This window comes from Nycticebus coucang, chromosome 2 (assembly GCF_027406575.1).
Source record: "Nycticebus coucang isolate mNycCou1 chromosome 2, mNycCou1.pri, whole genome shotgun sequence".
Lineage (NCBI taxonomy): Eukaryota > Metazoa > Chordata > Mammalia > Primates > Lorisidae > Nycticebus > Nycticebus coucang.
In genome coordinates this window covers 85,876,330-85,891,576 of record NC_069781.1, presented here as the reverse complement: position 1 = coordinate 85,891,576, position 15,247 = coordinate 85,876,330, and the positions used below count along the sequence as shown (strand labels likewise).

The 15,247-nt window shown below is 38.2% G+C and overlaps 1 protein-coding gene across 1 annotated transcript in view; it reads right to left on the bottom strand.

Moving 5' to 3' along the window:
• Positions 1-15,247, bottom strand: part of RORB (RAR related orphan receptor B) — a 197,873-nt gene that overhangs the window by 22,123 nt on the left and 160,503 nt on the right. Inside the window, exons 5-8 of the mRNA XM_053576450.1 lie at positions 8,220-8,341; positions 7,194-7,326; positions 4,385-4,492; positions 2,699-2,809 (exon numbers count right to left, since the gene is read on the bottom strand). Of these exons, the coding sequence (XP_053432425.1) occupies positions 2,699-2,809; positions 4,385-4,492; positions 7,194-7,326; positions 8,220-8,341 (474 nt within the window). The remainder of the gene's footprint in view (positions 1-2,698; positions 2,810-4,384; positions 4,493-7,193; positions 7,327-8,219; positions 8,342-15,247) is intronic.

Here is a 15,247-nt window from a genome sequence, read left to right as displayed (position 1 = left end):
AAGCCACGGTGGTGCCAAACAAGGTATTTGGGGTTGCTGAAGCCTCTCTGTGGGGGTCTGCTATCAACACTGGAAGATTCCCCATTAGGTAGAGTAAGCCAAATCTTGTGCTTCCAGACTCCTCAGAATTTGATGGCAATAGTACGTTCTTTCTAGAAAAAGGCTAAACAGCTCAGCTGATTTCTAACTCATAAGGAACAGGCTAGCCTTCCTTCTGGGCAGTCATTTTCACAGATCATTCAGGTTTAACATTTCATGTCTTAAATATTTACTGCTTGACATTTACTGACTTGCCACAAACATATCCAAAGAGGAGAGTGACTCTTTCTAACACTTCCTCTGAACAAGAGTAAAACCATCTACTTCATCCATAGACCCAGAGGCTTAGATTTAGTTTTCTGTTGAAGTGTTCTCAATGAAAATAATCACATGCAATGAGAAATTATTTGGCATATGGTTGCTATCAGAAATAAGTATTTCTTGTCACTTCTCTCTATCTTTGTGTTTTCAGTCCTGGGAAACTTTCTAGGGTTTAAAAAAAAAAAAAAAAAGGCCCAGAGGAACAGCTTGATTTTAGACAGAGCCATAAAAGAAACTGTTAGTAAAAACACTCCATGTGAGAACTAATTTCCATTTTTGATAAAGTGGTTAAATGAAAAATAGCAGCAAATTAAAAAAAAACTCTGATAAGACCACTGAGGATCATCTTAGGAATGATAAAGCCCAACAGATAAAAAGTGTAGAGATTGATGTTATTGGCAAATACAGCTAGAATGACATATCATAGATAAGAGATGTAATTTTACATCACAGGTAAGAGTAATTTCTTCCAGCCTTATTGAAAAATATATTAGCATATAAGAAAGGAGATCTAGTCTATAGAGAGAAATGGGTTACAGAAGGAATGAATTTTTCAATCATAAAAATTAGCCTGGGGCTGGGAGTGGTGGTTCACACCTGTTATTCTAGCACTCTGGGAGGTGGAGGAGGAAATTGAGGCCAGAAGTTTGAGACCAGCCAGAGCAAGAGGGAGGCCTCATCTCTACAAAAAATTAGAAAACTATCTGTGTGTGTTGGTGTGTGCCTGTATTCGAGCTACTCAGAAGCCTGAGGCAGGAGAATTGGTTGAGCCCAGGAGTTTGAAGTTTTTGTGAGCTAGTCTGATGCCATAGCACTCTAGCCTGGGGTAACAGAGTGAGACTCCCTCTCAATAAAAAGAAAAAAAAAATGAGAGCTTTCAATGATGCCATTACCCCCCTGACTTGAAATCTAACCATACAGACAGCTAAGCGATTCAATTCTCATCTATGCGTTTATTATCATATCATTGTTACATATTATCATGATTATATGTTATGATTATACTGTTATTACATTTCAACCTGGTATATGCTTTTAAAAAGTATTTTAATTTCTATAATTCTAGTTGATCCCTAAGAGTCTCACCTTGACTTCTTTGAAAACTTTTTGGTATTTTATTGCATTTTAGAGCTGGTAGAGGTCTTAATTATTTCTGAGTCCTGCCCTCTTATTTTATAGATAAGGAAACTGAAGCTCTGAGGGGCCTGGTATTTAAGGTCTCACAGATAAATGGTGACAGTGCTGGTACCAGAACGACCAAATCCATGTCTGAGATTCTTTCCCTTCCACCAGCCAGGCTTTAGCAGGGGCCATTGTCTCCTCTACTGTTCTCCCTCCTTTTAAAGCTGTAATACAGTTGACCCTTGAACAACATGGCTTTAAACTGTGTGGGTCCACTCGTTGGCAGGATTTCCCTCTAAGTGTGAAGACATAGAGGATGATCCGCTTCCCACTTAAGAAATAGTAAATGCATTTTCTCTTCCTTAGGATTTTCTTTTTTTTTTTTTAATATTAAATCATAGCTGTGTACATTAATGCGATCATGGGGCACCATACATTGGTTTTATAAACAGTTTGACACATTTTCATCACACTGGTTAACATAGCCTTCCTGGAATTTTCTAGATTTTCTTAATGACATTTTCTTTTCTGTAGCTCATTTTATTGCAAGAATATAATATATAATACATATAACATACAAAGTATGTGTTAATCAACTATATATGTTATTGGTAATACTATGGTCAACAGTGGGCTATTAGCAAAATTTGGGGAGAATCAGCAGTTATACTGGAGTTTTTGACCTCATGAGGGTCAGTGTCCCTAACCCCCACATTGTTCAAGGCTCAATGTACTGCTAAGAAAATAGACATTGGTGTGTGCCTAAAATGAGCACAGCAACATTATCTGGGAGGCAAGAGCCAATGAAAGACGTTTAAAGAGGAGAAAGTGTACCTTTACTTATTTAAGATCCCTATTCTGAATATGGTCACCCTACTAAACACTTATTTCCTACACACTTTATCCTTAAGTCAAAATAGAATTAGCTGTAACTCAGACCACTTATGTCTTCATTATTAGCTAAGTAAAAATATTGCTTATTTGAATCCAGAGTGGTCCCTACCATATGCCCTACTCTTGCTTTTGAGACAAAATCAATTATTTTAATAAATATTAGACTATTTTCCTTTTCATTGTCCAAAATATTAAAAGCTTGCTAAAGAAAATATAGTTTTTTAATGTTTCCCCTGAACATTTTGACTTAGGTAGGTGTAATCAATGTTAAAGATAGTAAAACAAGTTTAATAAAAGGATAAGGGATCTGAGACCTCCCTACCTGGAGATATTAGAACAGCAGATGAGAACAAAGCAATCTCTTCCTCTGTCAGTTGTAAGGAACACAAATTCTTAGCAAAGTCAAATGCTTCATTCACTAGGTCATCAGAACCTATAAAGAAGGAAGGAAAATTTAATGAAAATACTTGAACTTGGAATAAGGCATACGTAAGACAAGTTTCATAATCAAAAAGTTATTCAAGGATTTGTATACTCAACATCTAGAAAAGATATTTCTAAGTTCCTAACTACAAAAAACAAAAAAAGATTTGATACTAAATATAGAACAAGGAAATTAGGCAACATCTTTGCAAGGATTGAAATCAACATTACCGAGGGGCAAATTGACACGGTACGTGTCCATCATGACATCTGGCCGGCAATACATAACCTGAATCTAATCCTATAAATTTTAAATTATTTTCAACTAAAAAAATCTTAAATAAGTGATTTGGGGAATCTTTAATGATAGAGAGAGATTCACAGAAAACCTAAATCATTACAGAGAGGGGCTAAGGATTGTTAATCTTAGTGGCACTTGAACTTGCAATGTAGAATGTCCCGGGCTTCAAACTGAGATGTAGAAACATCTTATGGAACAAAGATGAGGTATCTTTAAATATGGTAATTTCCCTGGAAATTTGATTGAGGAGCCAGAGTTTATTTTTACCTTCTAATTCACAGCTCACAGGTCAGCTACTTAGCCATGGTGAGTTTTGGCAAAATAATGTTGCACCTCTACACTGATCCCTGATAAATGTTTATTTGATGAAAGTGGAAATATACTGGGGTTGCTTGCCAAGGCTTTTCCTCCTTTCTTGAAAATCTAGCCTTGGAGATGACATGGATGTGTATCAACTGTAGACAGGAAACATTGCCAGCCCTGATGGACTTGCTGTTGGCTGCCATATCAACTAACAGCACAAGAGGTGAAAGGGCAGTAGCCTTCTTTGGTGTCTGTGGGCAGGATACGGAACAAATGACACTATCAATCACTAAAAACTTTCCTGGCATCAGCCCATCTTTGTTAACGTTTTTCTTAGCCACACCGTCATGCACTGATGACTGGATGGGATGACACATGACCTTTCCAAAGACTCTTTCAGTGCCCTCCCACAAAGACAGTCTGAGGATCATTTTGGATAGGCTGGCATTGACTCTGTCTGTGCTTCCCCAGAACTTCATGAATTAAGTGTTCTTGGTGAGAAGCAAGTGATGGAGCACATCTTTCAATTAAGTATCTTATCTCATGATTATGAATTTACATAAAAACTGTAGGAAGTCACCCCCATGGATCACTAGTGGTCTGTCTACATAATGTATTTTGTGAAACAGGAAACTAAGAAGTAAAAGAAAGGATAATTACATAAAGAATGTAATGCAGCCTATAATGCAGCCTATAATGCAGCCAAGCTCTTTCAGCATCTATCTTCATTTATTTCTGAATAAGGCCTCAATAGGTCTGTACTCAATAGAGTCCACAGTCCTCTCCTTCCCTTCAAATAAGAAATCACAATTGTAAAATCAAGAGAGGTTACCTGGACTAGAGACTTACTCGGTTCATTTCTTACTGAATGAGACATTAGTTCACATCAAAGAATCGAGACATTTCATGGATCAATTTCAATCCAAGTGGAGAAACTGATGGTAGCTAATAAAATTGTGTCCTCATTAAAGGGAAACTTACCTAAGGATTTGAACATTTGCATTCCTCCATATTTTCCTTCAAACAGAACAGTGTTGTTTAATGGGTTGAAGGCACGACACATTCTCACTAAAACCACTTCTAAGCAACCTGTGATGAAAAAAATTTAAAATCTGCAATGTATGTCCAATAATAAAGAGGTTATTACTATGCACAGGTCAAGAGACTTTCAAGAACTTTAAAACACATACATACTACACATGCACATGTGCACAGACACAGGCACACACAGAGACGCCTACATACAGAAATTCTGCAATATTCCTTGCTTCAAAATAACCATATTAGAAACAAAGTTCTCTTGGTACTTATGTGAGGAATTAAAGAGAAAATGTAGTTTACAGGTAGTTAAACTGGAGGGTAGCAACATTTTTTTCTGAAAACATTTCTCTCTATTTTTTGACTAATATTAAAGCCAGTTTCAATTCTTAAATGCACTATTAATAAAATAAGGGCAGGAACCTTGTCTGCAGCAATAGGAAATTGTGGTTATTTTGTTTACTCTTGCATCTCCAAGACTCGGGGCAAACCTCTGACACATGGTAGTTGCTTGGTAAATATTTATTGAATTAATTTGTTTCCTACCTTTGTTTTTTCCTCTGAACTTCCATTAACACGCTGAGGAAGTATTGTATAGTTTCTCCATGTTTTAGAGAAATGGGCTTTTGCCTCCACAGAGTAACACAAGGTGGGCACAAATTTGTATCTTTGCTGCATTTCTTATACGCCACCTCTTTGTATTTATTGCTATATTTTATTTTCTTTGCTATGTATGTTGACTTGATTTCTCTTTGCTTTCCCTCAGGTATGTCACCTAGTATAGGAGCTTATCCATAAGGGAGGATTTGTAAATATTAATTGAAGCAATGCTTTTCTATTTATTATTTATACATGGATGGCACTTTCTTTGGTCCCTTACATTCATTATCATATTTACTCCTTGCAATAACCATTTCAGGGTTATTTCATTAGCCCCATTTTGTAGATGAGTTATAGGAGGGTTAAAGAGATTAAGTATCCCTCCTTTTATACTTGGGTCAACATTTTTATACTAGAAGGAGATACTAATGATTATATGGTTCAGTAGTCAGCCAAATGTCAGCCCATGAGTTGGTCATATCTGGGTCTCAGAAATAAAATGAACAGGGTTCCCCTTCAGGAGATTTGGATTCCATGGGGTTGCGATGGTGTCTATGTCTCTGAACTGTTAATAATCTCCCTTGATGCTGCTGATGCAATTGTAAGTTTGGAATTCATTATTTCTAGTTCATCTATTTATTTTATAAATAAAGAAACTGCCATATAGAGAATTTAGTTCAAGGTGTGGCAGACCTTATTTTCAAAGAGGGTCAGGATTACCTTCAATTCCACATGTTTTCTAGGACCTTATCAACCCTTATCAAGGAGTAGAACTATGTCTCCTATCCTTGAATACAGGAGGGTTTTTATGACTGTCGTGATGGATAGAGTATGGTGGAAGTAACCCCAGGTGACTTTTGAGACAAGTCAGAAAAATCTAGCACACACCGCCTTGTTCCTTTGGAATGCTAGCTTTCCAAGTCTAGTGACTATGCTATGAGCAGGTCCAGACAGTCTGTGGAGAGGAAGTGAGGTCCCATCCCAGAGCCTTGGCTGAACTCCAGGCTGTCAGCCAGCACTCCACGGCTGGCAGCCTTGTCTGATTCAAAAGTGGATCCTCCTGCCCTCAGTCAAGGCTTCTCAGTGAACACCATGTGGAGCAGAGATGACATCTCCCTACCGAGCCCTGCCCAAATTGTAGCTTTGAGAGCAAAATAAATTGTTGTTCTTTAACTAAGTTTCAGGGTTGTTTTTACATACAGCAATAGGTAACTGATACATCAAGTTAATGCTTGGGTCAAGATCTGCACCAACTTGATCATTTGGTAAAGAAGCAGCAACAACTTAGGAGTAGTGTAACAATTGACATTCGGCCCAAGTTCAAAACCCAGCTTTGCCATGCACTGGCTATGTCACATTGAAGATAGCCCTTGACTTCCCTGATTCTTTGCCTCCTTCTCTGTAACATGGAAATAATAATACTAATTTCACAAGATTAAATATCATAGGTAAACACAAACATGTATGAATATTATATATATATATATGTTTTTATTATCACCATGGCGTAGGACCATGAAGAGTAGTAGAAACATGACAATGGATCTTATTTTCTATATTTTAAAAGAAGCCTAGAAAGACAAATCATTTTTCTCCTGTTTCATAATAGCATCTGCAAAGTCAATCATAGGCAGAGTTTCTCGAGCTACTTCCAAAGCGATTGTGTGTGTGTGTCAGAGAGTGTGAGGGAAGGGAGGGGGGAAGATTAGAGCTCCAGGAGCTTCCCCCCGTGTGTACTGGCTGCAGGCTACCCTCATTAAAATGATTGGAAATGACCACAGAGGCAGCGCTCAGCTAGCCCACATTTTTTTTCTGCTTTACAGAAGGCAAGGAGTATGTTTTAGCGCCAGCTCAGCAATTCAGCTACCTTGACACGCTAATTACTCACACTGCCTGTCAAGCTGGGTATCTCAACCTCCGCAATTAATAACTCCACTTTCAATGAGCAAAATTGTATTTGACTTCAAAGGGGAACTGAATGAATATCAGGGCATTTGTATAACTGAGAGTTTCCTCTGGGAGTTGGCTGACAATGTGGGTGGTAAAAACCAGCTACATCTGGGAAGGAGGATTTCCTGGAATCAACACAGAGCTAAGGGTGAACCACATCCTGGTCTAAAATGGGCCCCCCATGACTCTCCTCCTTACTCACCTGACTTCAGAAGTAGAATCTGATCATTTTGACAGAGCTCCATGAAGCCTGTTATCCGCTTTGCAAACTCCACCACGTACTGGATGGCATGAGTGATCTGGATGGCACACTGCTGCCACAGCGCTTCCCTGGACTTCAAGAGAGAGAACACAATGCAAACAGGGCCAACAGCTCTTGGGAGAGTCAGTAACATACTCAGGCTTGCCTTCCTGCTGCTGTCCGGCACTTGGCCCAAGGTGGGAATTTACATGATGCCTTTAAAAGAGGAGGGCAGTATTTTCTTTTCTTTCTTTCCCTAAGATAATAATTTGACCTGTTTGAACCTCAATATGCCACAATTATTGAAATACTGATGCTAAAATAATGGAAATATTGCTTATTATTTTTCCCTCCTTTTCTTTCTTCTCACCAAGTAAATCTTATAATTGAGGATCTTTATTCCAAAATAAAGCAATGTGAATACTGAAAAACAACAACAAATTCCTTTCCTTAAAAACTTCTTCAGAGGATCAAAAAAAAATAGCAATAATAATAATAATAATAATAATGATATGGAGTGAGTTGTCTTTTTTTATCTGGGCCCTTTTTAAATGAGTAGGGCAAGGGGAAAAAAAGTAGAAAGCTTTGTTCTATGCTTTTGTTGTGAGTTGTGACTATTATTACTGCTGTGGTTATTCTAGTGCACCTACTTCTTGCCTGGACTCAAGACGTCACCATGAGATTTCCTAGAATCATCTGATGGACACAGTCCCTGCAGTCACTCAAACAGGACAGTGGTTTTCAATAAGGGCAGTTTTGCCTCCACGGGAACACATGGCAGTAACTGGAGACATTTTTCGTTGTTACAACCGCGTGTGAACTGGGTATGCAGTGGGTAGAGATCAGGGGTGCTGCTAATATCCTATTATTCACAGGGGAGACCCTACAACAAAGAGCTATCCAGCTCAGAATGTTGATAGTGCCAAGGTTGAGAAAGCCAGAAATAGGGTGATCACAGAATAACTTCCCCATAGTTCTTCAGAGTACCTTGCTTTGATACGCCTTAATTTCTTCGTATGTGTGGGTCTGCCATGCCAGCTGGTGCAGCTCTTCCATGGTGTACTGACATGTCTCCAAATGGGACTTAATGATGTTCTGTGCAATTCGATCTATGAGAAGGAATAGTAGTTTGTTTGTGAATAAAGTCACTCTGCTCGTGAAATTTGCTTTTAACGTGTTTACTGTAGGAATGCCTTTTGGAGATACTCTAGTTTATTGAAGTGTCCAACACTACTCATCTATCTTAAAATCTCCAAACTCTTTATTGCCTTCTTTCAATTTTCAATATCTTAATCCAAATTTACTGCTGCCCCCTCTTTAGATCACGGCCTTGAGATTTGACAAGTCATAAAACATTCAGAATTATTAATTTGCAAAACAGGCACAAAATTATCATATTTCTTGCCTTTTGGCCTAAAAGCCAACTAACAGTGTTAACCCTTACACTTCACATACTTTTCAAAGTGTTTTGAAAATTATTAGAACCCTATTGTTTATCTCAGATTGGGGAAATTAAAATATAAATGCATTTACTAATATTTTTAAAAAGTCACACTTTATGGGGGCAAGACATGATTGCAAGAGGGACTTTACCTAACAATTGCAATCAGTGTAACCTGGCTTATTGTACCCTCAATGAATCCCCAACAATAAAAAAAAAAAAAGTGTAGATTAAATGGTAAACTAAGAAAAGGTTATTTATAGAGGGATAGAATGGGGAGTGGTGGAAATGTTAGACTTCTCCGATGATATTATTTTTGTAGATTTGACTTTGGGGCAATGTAAATATCTTACATAATTAAAAATGGGTGAGGCTGTATAGCTGATACAACATATGATAAAAATTTTCTTTTAAAAAAGTTAAAGGAAGAGAAAATTCCTTTAAAATTCACAATCAGTCTTGATAGGCAGTTTATTCCAGATGAGATGTATTTCATATTGTTTCTTTAATACTAATCATATTGGACTTGGAAAGTAGAGAAACAGAACCAGATAGGAGGGCTCTCTTTAAAAAAAAAATCTGCTGTGGATCCCCCGAAGGGGGACAGAAACAGGGGGTCCCTGGTGATCTCATCTGCTATTTGAACATACAGAACAAGTAACAACTTGGGAAACCAAAGTACTCAGGAATCCTGCTGTGGGGTATGAGTGGAATGCACATGACCACATCATGTGCCTGATTTCTGCTCTTGGCAGATACAGAAATGGAATATTTTTTGTGTTTCAGGTTGTGTCATTCCAAATGCAATTTCTGTTCTTTCTAAATGGCCACTTCCATTTCTCCAGAATAGCCCTCAAAGTAGCACTTGGATATCTTCTCTTTACCTCACTAAGCTTCAGGTAGACATGGTATGAAGTGAATTAAATGTCAATGAAGTCAAGAACAAAAAATGTAAAAATTTAAGCTTCTAATGAACTTGCCAAGGAAAAATCTCCTGTAGCCCATTGCCTGGCACATTATACACATGGAATAAATAGTAGCCACAATGATCACTACCAGGATGTTCTATATAGCTTGTCATCAGGGAAGCAATGTGATGCCTCTGATAAGGACAAAATTAAAGGGAGATATTTAATTTGCAATCAGTACTACCAAAGGAATATATTTCAGTATTTATTAGAGTTTTTCAATCAAATAGAATTTTTCAATTAAAATAAAGTGATACATGTAGAAGGTGCTGCCAAATGCTAACTTATGATGTGAGTTACACTCTGTTGGATTCAGCATTGAGCATTTCCAGGCTTTCATTGCTTATAATATTACAAAATTTTTTCTTTCAAAAATCCTATATTCAAAGTTTTATTGAATATCCTCCTATGGCATAAAAAAGGGAAAATATTACTCACACATCATGTTAAAATAGATTGGTATGTCATGGTTCATCAATTTTCAATTTCACTTGGGCAGTCTAATTACTTAGAATCTAAAAAAACATATTTGTTCCCCAGTAGGTATATAATGAAAACATAAGATTTTATAGCACTGTGATTTTCAAACCTTTATCTTCTTGGTATAGTTTGTTTTCATCTTCAAAGATATGCTGATTTGTTGGTAATTTATAGGCTTTCGGGTTTATAAACAAAACTATAACTACCACTCAGAATTGTATTATGGAAACCCCCTATCTGTTCCTTGGTGGGATCTCTCAGGCACTCTTGGCTAAGCTGAAGAATTCTCCAGCTTTCTGCCATCAAAACTTAGAGTTCTGTTGGTTTGAGGAGGGGTAGGCACAGTAAACACATGGGTGGATGAAACAAATGGGATACTACATCCACATGGAGGTTTCAGGACCCAGCACAGATCCCCCCGAGTCCGCAGGTGGAAGGGCTGGCAGCTATCATGTAGTCATTCTGCCTCACTTGAACCCTTATTCCACTGAGACTCCTACTGTGGTTACTGGTGTGGGTCTGTTTGATTACAGCCTTCAAAACTGGGAGCTCTTCAAGAACTGGACAGCTGAGCCCAGCACAGTGCTTTCATAGATACACTCTACAAATACTTTTAAGAAGCTACTCCTTATCAAGTCAAGGTACAAATTAACAAACAAAGGCATTGCTTTTGCTTTTGAGCATCTTACAATAATATCATTTCATATCATGATGCAATAAATGCTATGGTTATTGTGGGAGCCCAAAGACGAAAATGTCTAACTCAGTCTGGGGGAGGCAGAAACATAACCACAGAGGAGATGCCTGGGTCTTTAAAAATGAGTAGGAGTTTGTCACATGGAGAGAAAGGTAATTTGCCTCAGGCAGAGGAAGTGATATTATGAAGGCATTAATAGAAAACTAGTTCTAGGCTAGGTAATTTCTGATATGATCTTACATCTTTACAAACAATCTCCCCTTTACTGGGGAAAGAAGTGAGGTTCAGGCAGAGTGAGTGGCTCTAGACCAGTTTCTACAGAGTTAGTAAACAGTGTCTTAAAATTCAGTCTGTCTTTTCAAAAGAAGTCTCATGAGTTTGCAACAAAGGTGCCTGGAGAAGATGGGGAGAAATGAGTATCCGGTAGAATTTGTGACTGAAGCAGGGAGACGTGAGTCTGCAGAACAAGAAATTTCATCTTGTAGGATTTGGGGGTTTCATCTTTAAATTTTATCTTGTAGGCAACTGGAAACTCGTGGAAACTGTAAGGCAGGAGAGTGATGTGACCAGTGTTTTGCTTTAGAAAGGTGACTCTGGGCATGGGAAAGATAAGATGGCAATAGCTAGTATGTGAGATGAACCATGCTGGTGTGAAAAATCAGGTAAGCTATGAGGAGGGTCTGGGGTAGGTGATAATAAGAAGGATGGAGTGGGGGGAGTGGATTCAAGATAATTCTGAAGGACAGTGCACAAGACCAGGGGACGAGTTACAGAGAGAAAGAGAGAAAGGGAGAGAAAACATTAAATACAGTAGGTGCTTGACCAATGTTGAGTTAGTGAAGGTAATATTGAAAATATCCACCCATCCATCTATCCATCCATTTATTTTTCCACTGTGTGCCTTATTGCACAATAGATTTGAAAGAGTTAACGTTGATTCTCTGTTTGATGATCTTGAAGCCAAAGCACTCAGAATGGCTTTGTAGTCAGACAGTCAGTACACACAATTATTTCCCATGCCCTTCTGAGGAGACATAAAAGTCAAATCTTTTTTGGCCAAAAGGCTTACAAATGGCAACAAAGGCAAAGGCACAGTAGCAGCAGTTGCAGACGCTTTCCTCCTTGCTTTCCCTCACTGTTCTGCAGTGCAGAGGTGAGCCACGTGCAAAAATCGACTTGACCCTTTCAAAGCTCAGGTCGCTAAAACACACAGTAAAGCTAGACTTGGTCTCATGGGAGCATCTGTCAATTAGAAAGATGCCTGAACATCAGAGGAGATGGTTTGCTTGGACTGAGAGTCTGCAGTTGTGAAAAGGGGAGAAGGACTTACAAAGAAGAGATAAAGAGAGAGACAATGAATACAGTATGCAAAGTTCCTGCTGGGAGCCAAAGGAACTTTCAAGAGTCCTTGCCTGGAAAAGTAGAAAAGGTGATAGTAAACGTAGTCCTCCCTAGGGACCAAGCACATGAGAAAGTCCAGACAAAGGGGACTAAGTAAAAGAGCAGAAGATACAGAATCTTTCTGGGCAATCTCACATCCTTCATCCGTTACCCTGACTTGGATTGCAGCTGTTTCTCTAAGCTCAGTTTTTGTGGGATTCTTTAACCAGCTTGAGCTGCAGGTGGTACATGTCAAGAAGTTGTCAGCATGGTCTGTGCTAGGAAAATGGGTCCAACAAGAATGTGACCCAGATAACTAACTGATGGAAATCCTGCCACTTTGCAAGGTGATGTGCATGGACTCCACACTCTGCTCTTCATGAGTCCAGGAACAAAGCTGGAGATTCTTTAAGCAGATGTGAAAGGGAAGCTGTAGTGGGAATGCAGCTGTAAGTTCTTAGTAAATTCTCTACATTCGTTCAGTGAGACAGAGGTTTGTCCTCAACTCACTTGAGGAGTATATGGGCTGCTTTGATAATTAATAAAGGGAAGTTGAGGAAAGAAGATAACTATTTTATACGTTCAGTCCAGTCACTGCTTTTCTTTTCTTTCTTTCTTTTTTTTTATTGTTGGGGATTCATTGAGGGTACAATAAGCCAGGTTGCATTGATTGCAATTGTTAGGCGAAATCCCTCTTGCAATCATGTCTTGCCCCCATAAAGTCAGTCACTGCTTTTCAATCACAATGAGGCAAAATGTAGACACCAATGCAGGCAAGGGAAAATCAGGTGTATAAGTTAATACTAAGGCTAAGTCTTAGTCTCTATTTGCTAATTTCATGAAAAATAGTTGGCTCTCACTTTCTCTCTCTCAGTTTTTTCCCCTTCTATATCCCTGTATGTCATATGTCTAAACATATGATTTTTTTTTTTAAGAGACCCTGCCCTTTTGCCCAGGCTAAAGTGCAGTAACACTATCATAGTTCATAGCAACCTCAAACTCCTGAGCTCAAGTGATTCTCCCACTTCAGCCTCCTGAATAGCTTGGACTACGGCCATGTGGCACCATGCCTGTATAATTTTTTCGTTGTTTTGTAGAGACACAGTCTTGCAATGTTGCTCAGGTTGGTCCTGAACTCTTGCCCTCGAATAAGTCTCCCACCTCATACTCCCAAAGTTCTGGAATCACAGGCATGAGCCACTGTTCCCAGACACCACCCTCCTCCATAAAATTGCTGTTTTGTTTTAGACTTTGACCCTGATACAATTCTTGGAGGAAGGCTTATTGGAGCCCAAGATTTATATCCTATTAACAGAATTTGTAACTTTGTATGTTAAGTGACTTAATGGGATAGAAAAGACAATGTGTGATTCAAATGAAAGACTAACCCTAGAAAGCTTTAAAATAATTGATGTAGGTAAATATACTTCTTTGTCATTTTTGATGAAAAAATATTTTAAAATTTTGTTAAAATTGTCACATTTCCCTAGAAGTCTTAAGGGTAATCTTCTACTTTTGATGTAGGCAATAAGAAGAGAGAAATTAAAATTTTTTAAGGGAAAAGTAAACTAAAATTGATGATATTCTCAATAGTGTGTACAATAATTAATTATATAACCCTGGAGCTGGAACTAACCTCTTTCCTCCATTTCCAAATGGAACATATCTAAATAGCCTTAGAAATGAGTAAATGAGTTGGGTTTTCCTTCTGCCTCTTTCCCTCTCTCTTCCTCTTCTTCTCTTTCTCAGACTGTAAAGGATTTCCACACTGCCTACCCAATACACTTCATTGTAGTCTATGAAATAAATCATAGATTCCACTCATCCTCAATACACTTCACTGTAATCTATGAAATAAATCAAAGAAGGAAGGAAGTCCTTTCTAAGACATTAACAGCATGGTTGAAATGCACGTGATACAGTCTTCACAGGTAAATAGAGCTTTGAAAGTATATTGGATGATGTAAAAAAAGTAAGAATAATATTTTGAGGCTATTTAAAGAATATATGAAAAATAACTTTTGCTACATATTGATCCATGTAGTGAAACGCAGTTTGGAAACAAGTCATCTCAATTACCTAATTCAATGTAGAAAAAAGGCTACATCTGCTTATTTTGGTGAGAAAGAAGTAAACTGACAAGCAAGGTGACAGTTTCTTGTTTATAACTGTGATATTATAAAACGACGACCAGCTTGCAACTCCTAAAATAGGGAGTGACCTTCTGCAGCTCTCATTTCAACCACTCAGCAGGTTTTTTCCCACCAAAGTGGCTTATTTTAGCTCCCACTAGACATTTTAGCAAATGGTGCTCTCCAAAGGCTATAGTGTCTCAGACACAGATTGTACCGGTGGTTTCATTAGAATTCCACATCCTGGGAGTGAGGAAAGTTGAATATTGTCTTTAAAAACTGCTGCATTCAGTGTTATTACCAAGAGCATGTGGTGCCCCCCTGTACCAAGGCAGGAAAGCTGAGACTCGAGGCTATATATAGTGCTAGAGGGTGCTGCCCCAACTTCCTGATTCTCTCCTCCACCTCCTCCTCATTTTTTTTTTTCTTGTGAGAAAGAATGATTTCTTCTTGGTGAACTATACCCTCTATTCTTCCGCAAGGCATTTTTTTTTTTAAACTTGGGAGCATTCTTAAAATACTGTATCTGAGCCTCCATCCAAATTATTAATGGATTTTTAATTTGCCACTTGCCTTAAGGATCTGGAGAACCACGGAATTCTTTGTTTGGTTTATACTACCAGTGTGAAAGTGGAATTCTTAGGGGATTTACTTTGAATTAATGCCAGGATATCTCTACAGACTCGCTCAAGGCATGTTTTAAGTGTCTGTATTAGGTTTTCATAAGATCCAGATTCCTCAGAATCCTTGCTCTGAGGTAGTAACTATCATATATTGGAACAATTGGCTGAAAGGTGAAACATTTAACCAAATGCACATTTTGCCTTTTTCACAATAGACCACCAGTTTTGCAAGTTTTCTGTCATTAAATAGAATAAATCTAGTGGTAATGTCAGAGGAGAAAATGTCATTCAAAG